Consider the following 14,357-nt stretch of genomic DNA (forward strand, 5'->3'; position numbering starts at 1 on the left):
AACATTTCACTGACACTCCCAGCAGTTCGCATAGGGCAGTGTGAACTGCCGCCGGGAGGCATGCGATGCGGGAACCCGCCGCGCATTCGTGGCGTTCCCGCATCGCTCCAGTGTGAACCCAGCCTAATAAGCGATCGTTTTTCTGATCGCTGTATTAGTGTCACAGGTGACGCTAGTTAGGCAGGTAGGTATTTAGGTTCGCTGCAGCTTTTTATAGCGCCAGGGACCCCCATATACTACCGCATAAAGCCCCCTGATTGCCCCCTAGTTAACCCTTTCACCAGTGATCACCATATAACTGTTACAGGTGACGCTGGTTGGTTAGTTATTTTTTTATAGTTTCAGGGCACCCGCCATTTATTACCTAGTCTCACTAGTGTACCCCTAAATTTAGGGGTGTCTACTTTCCAAAATGGGGTCATTTGGGGGGGGTTTGTGCCATCTTGGCATTTTATGGCCTTCAAAACTGTAACGCCCTTAGAAAGCCTGAAGGCGGTGCTTGGTTTTCGGGGCCCCGTACGCGGCTAGGCTCCCAAAAAGTCCCACATATGTGGTATCCCCATACTCAGGAGAAGCAGCAGAATTTATTTTGGGGTGTCATTTCACATATGCCCATGGCATGCGTGAGCAATATATCATTTAGTGACAACTTTGTGAAAAAAAAAAAAAAAAAAAAAAAGTTTGTAATTTTCCCGCAACTTGTGGCAAAATATAAAATATTCCATGGACTCAACATGCCTCTCAGCAAATAGCTTGGGGTGTCTACTTTCTAAAATGGGGTCATTTGTGGGGGTTTTGTGCCATCTTGGCATTTTATGGCCTTCAAAACTGTAATAGGTAGTGAGGAGTGAAATCAAAAAATTACGCCCTTAGAAAGCCTGAAGGCGGTGCTTGGTTTTCGGGGCCCCGTACGCGGCTAGGCTCCCAAAAAGTCCCACATATGTGGTATCCCCGTACTCAGGAGAAGCAGCAGAATTTATTTTGGGGTGTCATTTCACATATGCCCATGGCATGCATGAGCAATATATCATTTAGTGACAACTTTGTTAAAAAAAAAAAAAAAAAAAAAAAGTTTGTAATTTTCCCGCAACTTGTGGCAAAATATAAAATATTCCATGAACTCAACATGCCTCTCAGCAAATAGCTTGGGGTGTCTACTTTCTAAAATGGGGTCATTTGTGGGGGTTTTGTGCCATCTTGGCATTTTATGGCCTTCAAAACTGTAATAGGTAGTGAGAAGTGAACTCAAAAATTTACGCCCTTAGAAAGCCTGAAGGCGGTGCTTGGTTTTCGGGGCCCCGTACGCGGCTAGGCTCCCAAAAAGTCCCACATATGTGGTATCCCCATACTCAGGAGAAGCAGCAGAATTTATTTTGGGGTGTCATTTCACATACGCCCATAGCATGTGTGAGCAATATATCATTTAGTGACAACTTTGTGTAAAAAAAAAAAAAAATTTTTTTTTTTGTCATTATTCAATCGCTTGAGGCAAAAAAATAAAATATTCAATGGGCTCAACATGCCTCTTATCAATTTCCTTAGGGGGTCTACTTTCCAAAATGGGGTCATTTGGGGGGGTTTTGTACTGCCCTGCCATTTTAGCACCTCAAGAAATGAGATAGGCAGTCGTAAACTAAAAGCTGCGTAAATTCCAGAAAACGTACCTTAGTTTGTAGATGTGACAACTTTTGCGCAAACCAATAAATATACAATTATTGACTTTTTTTTTACCAAAGACATGTGGCTGAATACATTTTGGCCTAAATGTATGACTAAAATTGAGTTTATTGGATTTTTCTAATAACAAAAAGTAGAAAATATCATTTTTTTTCAAAATTTGCGGTCTTTTTACGTTTATATCGCAAAAAATAAAAATCGCAGAGGCAATCAAATACCATCAAAAGAAAGCTCTATTTGTGGGAAGAAAAGGACGCAAATTTTGTTTGGGTACAACATTGCATGACCGCGCAATTACCAGTTAAAGCAGCGCAGTGCCAAAGTGTAAAAAGACCTCTGGTCATTTACCAGCAAAATGGTCCGGTCTGAAAGTGGTTAAAAAGTGTCAGAAAAAAGGTCTTTTAAAAACTGCTAGCAAATGTATCAAATAAAGGAGGGGAAAAAAATAAATAAAAACACCCCTAAAACAACACTTGCAAGCAGAAGCAGTCAAAAGTACAACTCCTGGTTATTAACTCATCACTTTAGTTCAAAAAGCCACTTGTGTTCACAAAATCCACATGCAAGCCACCATCATGCTAAGTGCAGTATATAGAAAAAAATACTTTATTAAAAATCACAAGTGGCAGCACCTGCCTCCTGGCTCCTGAAGACACACTGAGGTTCAACAGCAAACCACACTGGCTGGCTTACTTGCTCCTATCCTTATGTATCTTGTGAGCTGCCACTTTAATAAGTGTTGAAGACTATGGAGTGAAACTAAATCTTTGCAAAACTTCACACTACATACAGTGCCTTGAAAAAGTATTCACCCCCTTGAAATTTTCCACATTTTGTTATGTTACAACCAAAAACCTAAATGTATTCTATTGGAATGTTATGTGATAGACCAACACAAAGTGGCACATAATTGTGAAGTGGAAGGAAAATGACAAATGGTTTTCAAAATGTTTTTAACTGCTTGCCGTCCGCCCACTGTCAAAGGATAGTGGGGTGGTGCGGCTCTGGTTCTGGGACAACGTCATTTGATGCCAGCCACGGGGGCACGCAGCACGGCGATTGCGGCCACGCTGTGTCACTAGGACACGGCGCGACCCCAATTTCTGTATCTCTTTAACCATGTGATCAGCTGTGTCCAATCACAGCCAGTCAAATGTAAACATGGAAATGCTGGAAATCGGCTCGCCTCGCCTCACACTGAAAGAGTGTGTGGCGAGGAGAGCCGATCAGCGGCATCTCCACACAGGGGGACATATAGGAATGTAATCAGGGCACTGATCATCAGTGCCCTGATTAAAATATAGAAATACAGTGCCACCAATCAGTGCCCACCATTGCCCACCAATGCCAGCAATCAGTGCCCACCAGTGGCAGCAATCAGTGCTCATTAGCAATGTCAGTCAGTGCCGCCTATCAGTGCTGTCTATCAATGCCCATCACTGCTGTCGATCAATGCCCATCAGTAATGCCCAACAGTGTTGCCCATTGGTGCCACCCATCAATGCCCATCAGTGCCCACCAGTGCCGCCTATCAGTGCTCAGTGCAACAAATCAGTGCCTATAAGTGCGGCATATTAATGCCTCCTCATCAGGCCACTAAATCGTTGCCCATAAGTGCCGCCTAATCAGTGCCCATAAGTGCCACCTCATCAATGCCCACCAGTTCAGCCTATCAGTGTCGCCTCATCAGTACACATCAAGGCGAAAAATTATTAAGTTATACAATTTACTGTCAAAAAAAAGTCAACTTTTTTTTCCAAATTTTTGGTCTTTTAAAAAAAAAATTGTCAAAAAAAACCCAGCAGTGATTAACTACCACCAAAATAAAGCTCTATTTGTGTGAAGAAAAGGACAAAAAATGTGTTTGGGTACAGTGTAGCACGATCGCGCAATTGTAATTCAAAGTGTGTCATCGCTGAAAGCTGAAAAATGGCTTGGGCAGTAAGTGTCCTGTAGGCAAGTGGTTAAATAAATATCTGAAAAGTGTGGTGTGCATTTGTCAATACTTTGTAGAACCACATTTCGCTGCAACTACTGCTGCAAGTCCTTTTGGGTATGTCTCTACCAGCTTTGCAAATCTAGAGTGTGACATTTTTGCCCATTCTTCATTGCAAAATAACTCAGATTGGATGGAGAGTGTCTGAACAAAAATGTTCAAGTCTTGCCACGCAGATTCTCAATTGGATTTAGGTTTGGATTTTGACTGGGCCATTCTAACACAAGAATATGCTTTAACTAGATGCTGACCGCCGGCTGTCAAATGACGGCCAGGCGGCGCACCTATTATGGCGGGAGGCTGTCATATGACGGCCTCCCGTTTAAACAGGGAATGCGCGCGATAGTGCGCGCACATCCCTGTTTCTTCGGTGGCGGCGTATCACGGAGACACCGCTCACCACCGAAGGGGGTGAACAGCCATTGGTTATGGCTGTTTACCACGTGATCGGCCGTGAGGAAGTCACGGGGGATCACAGATGGTCACACCCCGACTGTGCACGGCGCATGCGCGCGATCGTGAGCGCGCTGCGCGTGCACGTCAGTGGCGGCGTGTTCCCCGGGAACACTGCTCGTCACCGTCGCTGGTAAACAGCCATTGGCCGGCTGTTTACCCACGTGATCGGCTGTGATCCTTTCACAGCCGATCACTAAAATGTAAACAAACCGCGGTAACAAGATGTTACCGGGTTCTCCTCCTCACACACCGATCGTGTGTGAGGAGGAGATTGCGGTAACATCTCGTTACCGCCTACAGTGTACACCAATCATACTGATTGCCCCCCCCAATAAAGAGGACCTGTCACCACCCCTCATAGTACCTGTCAATCACAGTCCATCAGAGTACCTGTCACAGCCCATCAGAGTATTTGAGTACCTGTCACAGCCCATCAGAGTACCCGAGTACCTGTCCAAGCCCATCAGAGTACCCGAGTACCTGTCCCAGCCCATCAGAGTACTCGAGTACCTGTCCCAGCCCATCAGAGTACCCGAGTACCTGTCACGGCACATCAGAGTACCAGAGTACCTATTATGGCCCATCTGAGTACCCGAGTATCTGTCACGGTCCATCAGAGTACCCGAGTACCTGTCCCAGCCCATCACAGTACCCGAGTACCTGTCACGGCACATCAGAGTACCCGAGTACCTGTCACGGCCCATCAGAGTACCCGAGTACCTGTCACGGTCCATCAGAGTACCCGAGTACCTGTCACGGCCCATCAGAGTACCCGAGTACCTGTCACGGTCCATCAGAGTACCCGAGTACCTGTCACGGTCCATCAGAGTACCAGAGTACCTGTCACGGTTCATCCGAGTACCCGAGTAGCTGTCACAGCCCATCAAAGTACCCGAGTACCTGTCACGGTTCATCCGAGTTCCCGAGTACCTGTCACAGCCCATCTGAGTACCCGAGTACCTGTCACAGCCCATCTAAGTACCCGAGTACCTGTTCCAGTCCATTTGAGTACCCGAGTACCTGTCACAGTCCATCTGAGTACCCGAGTACCTGTCACAGTTCATCTGAGTACCCGAGTACCTGTCACAGTTCATCTTAGTACCCGAGTACCTGTCACGGCACATCAGAGTACCCGAATACCTGTCATGGCCCATCAGAGTACCCGAGTACCTGTCACGGTCCATCAGAGTACCCGAGTACCTGTCACTATCCATCAGGGTACCCGAGTACCTGTCACGGTCCATCAGGGTACCCGAGTACCTGTCACGGCCCATCAGAGTACCCGAGTACCTGTCACAGCACATCAGAGTACCTGTCACGGCACATCAGAGTACCCGAGTACCTGTCACGGCCCATCTGAGTACTCGAGTACCTGTCACGGCCCATCTGAGTACCCGAGTACCTGTCACGGTCCATCAGGGTACCTGAGTACCTGTCACAGTCCATCAGAGTACCCGAGTACCTGTCACGGCCCATCAGAGTACCCGAGTACCTGTCACGGTCCATCAGAGTACCAGAGTACCTGTCACGGTTCATCCGAGTACCCGAGTAGCTGTCACAGCCCATCCGAGTACCCGAGTACCTGTCACAGCCCATCTGAGTACCCGAGTACCTGTCACAGCCCATCTGAGTACCCGAGTACCTGTTCCAGTCCATTTGAGTACCCGAGTACCTGTCACAGTCCATCTGAGTACCCGAGTACCTGTCACAGTTCATCTGAGTACCCGAGTACCTGTCACAGTTCATCTTAGTACCCGAGTACCTGTCACAGTCCATATGAGTACCTGTCACCGCCCTTCAGAGTACCCAAATACCAGTCACCAAGCCATCAGAGTACCTGTCACCTGGCCATCAGAGTACCCGAGTACCTGTCACCAGGCCATCAGAGTACCCGAGTACCTGTCACCAGGCCATCAGAGTACCCGAGTACCTGTCACCAGGCCATCAAAGTACCCGAGTACCTATTTGCAGCCCATGTCTCATAGAATATAAGTTGGGGTGTTTGCTTTCCAAAATGGGGTCATTTTGTGGGTAATTTCACTGTCCTGGTGGTCCAGGACCTTCAAAAGTGTGATAGGTAGGAATGAAATGAGATGTGTCATTTATGCTCCTAGAACGCCTGAACGTACTACTTCAATGTTCGGCCTCTCTATGTGGCCAGGCTGTGTAAAAGTCCTACACGTGTGGTATCGCCATACTCGGGAGGAGTAGCAAAATGTATTTTGGGGTGTCATTTTTGCTATATACATGCTATGTGTTAGAAATATTTTATAAATTGACAATTTTGTGTAAAAAAAATGCGTTTTAATTTTTTTCTACATATTCCAAAAACTTCTGGAAAAAATTTAACCATTCAAAAGACTCATCATGCCTCACAGATTATACGTTGGGGTGTTTGCTTTCCAAAATGGGGTCATTTTATGGGAAATTCCATTGTCCTGGTACTCCAGGGCCTTCAAAAGTGTAATAGGTGGATGAGAAATGAGATGCGTAATTTTTGCTCGTAGAACGTCTGAAGGTACTACATCAATGTTGGTGCTCTATATGTGGCCAGGCTGTGTAAAAGTCTCACAAATGTGGTATCGCTGTACTCGGGAACAGTAGCAGAATGTATTTTGGGGTGTAATTTGTTGTATGCATATGCTGTGTGTGAGAAATAACCTGATAATATGACAATTTTGTAAAAGAAAATAATAATAAAAAAAAAATCTTCATTTTGCAAAGAATTGTGGGAAAAAATGACAACTTAAAAAAACTCACCATGCTACTTACTTAATACCTTGGAATTTCTACTTTGTAAAAAGGGGTCTTTTGGGGGGTATTTGTACTTTCCTGACTTGTTAGTGTCTCAAGAAATTAGGTACACCTGATGTACTGAAGGCCTGATCAGATGTGATCAATTTTCAGTGATTGGCACCATAGTTTGTAGACTCTATAACTTTCACAAAGACCAAATAATATATACTAATGTGGGTTATTTTTACCAAAGATATGTAGCAGTATAAATTTTGGCCAAAATTATGAAGAAAAATTACTAATTAGCAAAAATGTATGACAGAAACAAAGAAAAAGGCCTTTTTTTCACAAAATGTACGTTTTATTTTATTTATAGCACAAAAAATAAAAAACCCACTAGTGATTAAATACCACTAAAAGAAAGCTCTATTTGTGTGAAAAAAAGGACGCAAGTTTCATATAGATACAGTGTTGGATGACTGAGTAATTGTCATTCAAACTGTGAGAGCGCTGAAAGCTGAAAATTGGTTTGGTCAGGAAGGGGGTGTAACTGCACTGTTTTGAGGTGGTTAATCTAAACCATTCCATTGTAGCTCTGGCTGTATGTTTTAGGGTCGTTGTCCTTCTGGAATGTGAACCTCTACCCCACTCTTAAGTCTTTTGCAGACCCTAAGCCCTTGTACACACAGTCGGACATTCCGACAACAAAATCCGTCGGATTTTGTCCGACGGATTTTGTCAGAAACTGGTGTTGCATACACATGGTCGGACAAAGTTGTCGGAAAATCCAATCGTTCGTAACGTGATGACGTTATTTAGGTACGACGGGACTACCTTCAGGCTAGTAGCCAATAACTTTGGTCTAGGAATTTGATCTGAGCATGCGTGGCACTTTGTCCGATCGGAATTCTCTACAAACGATCGGGCAAAGTCCGATCGGGTCATGTTGTCGGAACATTTTTATATCCAGCTCTCAAACTTTCTTGGTCGGACATTCCGATGGAAAAAGTCAGATGAAGCCCACACACGGTCAGATTATCCGAAAACACGGTCTGATTAGACATTTTCCGTCTGAATGTCCGACCATGTGTACAAGGGCTAACAGGTTTTCTTCTAAGATTGCCCTGCATTTGGCTTCATCCATCTTCCCATCAACTCTGACCAGCTTCCCTGTCCCTGCTGAAGAAAAGCATCCCCACAACATGATGCTGCTGGTGTGTTCAGGGTGATGTGCAGTGTTAGTTTTCCACCACTCATAGCATTTTGCTTTTTGACCAGAAGTTTAATTTTGGTCTCATCTGACCAGAGCACCCGCTTCCACATGTTTGCTGTGTTCCCCAAATTACTTCTCGCAAACTGCAAACGGGCCTTTTCATCGCTTACTTTTAACAAAGGATTTCTTCTTGCCTTGCCACTCCATAAAGGCCAGATTTGTAGATTGCACGATTAAGCCTGGGTTCACACTGATGCTGGGATGTGGCTCGCAGCAGGGGGCCGGTGCATCCCTGTTTCTCCATTTCGGGGATGAATCAGGGCCGTATTTTTGCCAGAGTCAAAGACACACAGGGTCTCTGTGCAAGCCACTCCACAGCCGCCACAGAGATGTGTGAACCGGCTCCTTAGAGCCGGTCACAATCTCCTATCATGCAAATTGGATGCGGGGAAATCCGCATCCAATTCGCACTAGTGTGAACCTAGCCTTATGGTTGCCCTGTGAACAGATTCTCCCATCTGAGCTGTAGATCTATGAAGCTCCTCCAGATTTACCATGGGCCTCTTTTCTGCTTCGCTGATTAATGGAAGCTTTCAGAAATAGAGTAGGAAAGTCAGTCATTAGGCTATGCCCACATATCAAGGATAACTTGCCATAAATTTGTGTCAGTGTTGAATTGTAAGTCATTTTAACCTCCTGCACATTTTCACTGGAAAGTTGTAGCTGACACACCAATTTGTAGCAAATTTGAATGGCAAATCTCTAGCAAGCGCAAAGTTGCAGTGGTTAGTCTACAGAAAGAGCTCTGCAAGTTACAGTGACACTGTGGTGGGGTGACTATTGCACAACATAACTGAACCAGAACTTGCAGCAGACTTAGAGAATCATCATTATGCAGCATCTGTCCCGTTTTCAATTATGTGGGGTAGGTCCTGCAGAATGTCCTTTGTCAGACTGACACACAGGTGGAGGTGTGTCTTCAGCCTTGAGCTTGATGCGGCCTCTATCTGCCATAGGTCTGACAGTAAGGCTTAGTTTTCTCCAAGCCTTGCTCTCGGTTGCCGAGACACTCGAGGGCGCACGTGCTATGGGATCTCGAGCATCTGCGCGCTGCTCTTGATGTCACACGTCAAATGGCGTGGAGGGGTTAAATATGCGGGCCACGAGTAAGCAAGCAGGTAGAGGATACATAGTAAGTTGAGAGACTTTTTATTATGCATTGCTACTTACAAGAATTTTAATCGAGTACTTTATTGATCCTGGTGTGGGTAATGGTAATGGTTATGCCTTGCAACCGAGGTTGCTGATGGCAAACATAGCTACCCCTTCAGAGATATACATATACAATCTATAAAAAGCAAATGTAATCATTAATAATAGCAGCATATGTCTCTGTTAATATTTAACACATTTTTGTTTAGGTCTGTGAAGCCTCATACCTTACTGGTTTGGATAATCCAGACAAATATTTAAATCAAGTCTCAGCTTGCTCCCGAGTCCCGAGGTTCATTAATTTAAGATTCCTTGTAAGTTCACACTCTATGTACTCATGTTAGAATGATATTGAGTATGGATATATTCATGCTCAAAGTATGATTTTGAATATTTTATATAGCTTAGACCCTTTATGCCCTTTGTGGCTGCCTATTCAGCTGTCCAGACCATTAATGTATGGGTGTCAATTACCATCAAATATAACAGGTATGTAACAATAATTGTATTGATTGTGAATTTTCCAATATTTAGCTGGATGCACAATGTAATGGAATTTTTATGTTCTTTTTTTTTCAAAATTTTATATAAAACTATTTGGTATGTACTATTAAAAAGTTTAAGTATAAAATTCTTATAAATCTTTTATTGTTCTATTTAGATTGATGCATATACTCCTGAAGAACCTGTGTAATAAATTTGGTGAAACACGTCGAGTGGAAGCATCAATTTTCACATGAAATGTGATATATGTGTTTGCTGAACCCATTAACTTTATCAGATGAATTTTAACGATGTAATGTAACATAAATGTTGAAGATTTTTAAATATATTTGTGTCTACTTGCACCTTTAAAGTACAATAATTTCTTGTAATTTTTTGTACCTGCTTAGCAACTCATTTTCAAACTTGCAGCTCAATTGCTTGCTATCTGGGTGAATATTTATCTGACCATATTTATATGCTCCCATTGTGGCTGAGAAGAAGATAAATGTTTGGGAAGCTTGTTCAGTGCTCTCTCCTGGCCTGGGAAGTAGCTGTGTTACTGAGAAGCCAATAGATCTCATCTGAGGACTTGGAGGAACCTGGATTTAAAGATGTTTGCAGGAGTACACTACCTGAAAGCGGTTGTATAGTCAATTTTATTACTTTTACCTACAGGTAAGCCTATAATAAGGCTTACCTGTAGGTAAAAAGAATATCTCCTAAACCTGTACGGTTTAGGAGATATACCCCTCGCAATAAGCCACTGACGTCAGCAGCGCATGCGCAAAGGGGGTTCTCAGCTGAAAGCCCGGCAGACTCTGGACTTTGCGGGAAAGAAGTCTCCCGCGTGCATGCACGGGAGTGACGACATCACGGCTCTACCCACTCACAGTGCTGGAGCTGCGATACCCGGGAAGACACGCCAAGGCAACATGTCAGCTCCCTCAGCATGGACCAGGCGAGTTACCAATGCCTCGTTCTAAGGTAAGTACTTCATAATGAGCTAGTATGCGGTGCATACTAGCTCATTATGCCTTTTGCCTTACAGGTGTATAAAAAAAAAAAAAAAAAAAAAAATGTGGGGAGGTATAGAACCGATTTAAAGGGCTGAGCTGGAGAAGGCCCCATTTTCACTAAAGAGTGTTGCATGGAAGCTGGTTAGAGACTGCTGTCCTTGGCCATTGGGAGTAGGGCATTTGTGCCTAGGTCTCCAGGTGTGCCTATGCTCTGGGGGTTATAACGCTAGAGGTTGCTGCGACTGCTTTTCCAGAGTTTCAGATGGACTGGCTGTCTCTTCTACTTCCAGCAATATTTAAAACTGCTGCTAAAAGGATTTTTGCTTGAGAATCTGTCCTCCTGTACTTCCTGGCATTTTTGGAGTATCCTGCACCCCTCACCTGCATCCCTCTCTCCTATTTAATTACAGCAATAAAGCTACAAAAAACATCCCCTAGATTGAGTCCGTGTTTGTCAGTGTGCTCTGCAATTGCTAAATGGGCCTGGCAGCCTCCGAACAAATGAGACCTGAGTCATTTCTAATGGCCCATCTGTGGGTGAGCACTACATATTATCACATAGTAATTTGTACAAGTCAATAATCTGTGGTTTAAATTAGAGTTACTTTCTTAAGGCTGACCTTTGTTTGATTCATCATTTACTGCATTCCTAGAATGCTCTGCTTCCTCTGGTAATGTTGGGGAATCACGTATCCTTAGTGGTTCATCCTCTATAGAGCCTTCGGCACTCATACTGTCCCTGTAGGAAAGACAATGTGACTTAAAGCAACGGATAACCAGTTTTGAAATACTGATTTTCACAGTATATTTCATCAACAGAACACATTTCACAGCTAACCAACACAGAAGTTACAAACATGTGGTTGAAATAATGAAGTAATGTACTGTGTATAACTTTCAGGAGTAAATTTGATGTAGCAAAGATTGAAGACAGAAATTCAACCACAGAGTGTCAAGTAGGAATTTTAGGTAAATGTCTGCATTTTATTTTTTCCTGGATTTGAGATGCTAAAGGCATCCCTGGACACTATCTAAGGGGTGGCTGGTCTTTTCTAGGAACCTCCACAAGGAGGGTTGGATGATATGATGTAGAATTCTCAGGGTATGGCCCTAGGGTTTGCCACAATTCACAATCAACTTTATCTTCCAAAGCCCATACCTTATCATAATTGCGATTTATGCCAATCCGGCTTGTTTGCAACCACAATTTGGACCATCAGCAAACAATGATCATATTCTGAGCACATAGTTCCTGTTTTCTTAGAATTAATGTTTTGTGCCACCACTTTCTACCTCAGTTGACTAGCAAGACTGATATCACACAACACACACACACAAGATACTGAAAGTCTGTGGAAAACAGACAGTTCACCCATCTTGTCAAGTGCAAAGACAACCAACAGGTAGAACAGTAATATACTGCTAGCAGTTCTAGTTCTATGGATCCAGGGTAGGTAAACTGTAAGTGCACAGTAAAAAAATGTACAGACTAGTGATAGCTAATGATGACCCGGCTAGATTGTACTGGTAGGATAGCAGTCTAGAACACTGTATTATACACAGGAATGTGTTACTGACAGTCATCGGGATAATGTGTGGAAAGCTTTGTGACATGCCAACCAGCCCTGCTACCCAACGCCATTGGTTATATTGACTATGCAGTAATACCACCATAATTTTGAGGAATGCTCTAGCACTCCAAAATTATCAACTCAAATACGGTCATACACAGTGCAAAAAGCAGAAATTGGACCTGCCTTAGGGGAGATTTACTAAAACTGGAGCACTTAGAATCTGGTTTAGCTGTGCATGATAGCCAATCAGCTTCTAACTTCAGCTTGTTCAGTTAGGCTTGACATTAAAACCTGGAACCTATGCAGAGCTGCACCCGATTTTGCACACTCCAGTTTTAGTAAATCCCCCCCACAATTACGAGGTGCATGCAATCAGTTCCGTATTGTGGCTAGTAGATGACATGCATACTCGCCTAGAAAGAGTGTGCTCAGCCAGTGGTGAAAGATACCAGAGTGCAGAATTGGTAGTCTTCCATGGGAGGTGCTTGGGTGCTGCTGGTTCTTTATTCACTCTTTCCACCCCTCACAGCCATTTCTTGGGAAGTGGATAAATGTTACCCCCTTATATATAAAATTATAGAGAATGGAATGCCATAGAAATGGAAGACCATTTGAAAGGTATGTTTTGCCGAAATGCAATGCTGAAGAAAATTTGGTACATCGATAGTACACATTGCAACAAGTCATTAACACCCTCTTTGCAGGTAGTTCATAGGTAAGTGTGAGAGGTGAACTCAAATGTCTTTAGGACACCCTATGGCCAGGAACTTGGAGCTGCCTACAATTCCACGTTAAGACCCTGAGACAATGCTGCTTTAGTACATAGGTCTTCACAGAGATTATTCCTTTCAAAAAGAGAAGTGCAGACAGAATATAAATCAGATAAAAATGGTGAGGTTTATGGGGTGAATAATAAGACAGGAAAGAACAAGATAAAACTTTGGCTTTGGTGTTATTTTATACACTGGTCAAAATGTGATTGTGTTCTCAGATATAAAATGAATAGATCTAATGAATTATTGGGCTTGACAGGGATATCATCTCGAAACAGACTGTAGATATTAGTTTTGTGGTCAGTGTAAATTGGAGACAGCACCTTTACATTATCACAAATTATTCAGGGCAGATGTCGCAGTGGAGTAGATTTACTAAAACCAGTGCACTCAGAACCTTATGCAGCTGTGCATGGTAGCCAATCAGCTTATAACCTCAGCTTGCCTAGGCAATAAAATCTGGAAGCTGATTACCGTATTTATTGGCGTATAACACGAGCTGGCTTATAACATGCACCCCAAGTTTAAGGAAATTTTTTTTTTATTTTAAATGCCCATCAATGCAGCCTTATCAGTGTCCATCTGCAGCCTTGCACACTGTCCATCTGCAGCCTTGCCCAAAATTGTAGCATTATGGGTTTTTAAATTTAGCATTGCCGAGATACACAGATGTCGTGTGTATTCGGCTCCTCTTGGCTCCTCCCCACTGTCTGAGGGCAATAGTAGTGCCGCCGACATACTAAGCCGAGCTGAATGTACTGTGTACTTGGCTACTCAACTCCGCTCACAGTCACGCCCGGTCCTGCCTGCTATCATGGACACAACACCGGTCCAATGGCGGAATGTAAAGGCTAGGAGGCGGGACTTGGCATGACTGCGAGCTGAGCCAAGTAGAGCAGAGCTTAGCTGAGTACACAGTACACTCGGCTTGGCTCGGTCAATGTAAGCGGCGCTCCTCTTGCCCTCACAGACAGCGGGGATCGTCGTATAGCATGCGACCGCAATTTTCCCCTGATTTTAAAGAGGAAAAGAGCGCATGTTATATGCCGATAAAATATGGTGGTTTCTATTCAGAAGAAAGCCTGATTTTGCACTCTCCAGTTTTAGTAAATAAACCCCAGTAGGTCATAGGAGTTGATTTATTAAAGCTGGAGATTGCAAAACTTGAGGTAGTGCTAGCCAATCACGTATAACTTCAGCTTGTTCAATTAAGCTTTG

At 43.7% G+C, this 14,357-nt stretch overlaps 1 protein-coding gene across 5 annotated transcripts in view; it reads right to left on the bottom strand.

Moving 5' to 3' along the window:
- The window catches only part of SNX20 (sorting nexin 20), a 73,988-nt gene that overhangs the window by 34,103 nt on the left and 25,528 nt on the right, over window positions 1–14,357 (bottom strand). For 4 of the 5 annotated variants that reach the window (XM_077458404.1, XM_077458406.1, XM_077458407.1 and 1 more), the window contains one exon: window positions 11,413–11,531. The exons of the other annotated variant lie outside the window; for it this stretch is intronic. In XM_077458404.1, the coding sequence (XP_077314530.1) occupies window positions 11,413–11,524 (112 nt within the window). In that variant the 5' untranslated portion in view covers window positions 11,525–11,531. The remainder of the gene's footprint in view (window positions 1–11,412; window positions 11,532–14,357) is intronic. 5 annotated transcript variants of the gene reach the window in all.

Source organism: Lithobates pipiens, unplaced genomic scaffold, assembly GCF_037356315.1.
Source record: "Lithobates pipiens isolate NorthernLeopardFrog02 unplaced genomic scaffold, aLitPip1_a1.2 Scaffold_10, whole genome shotgun sequence".
Classification (NCBI taxonomy): domain Eukaryota; kingdom Metazoa; phylum Chordata; class Amphibia; order Anura; family Ranidae; genus Lithobates; species Lithobates pipiens.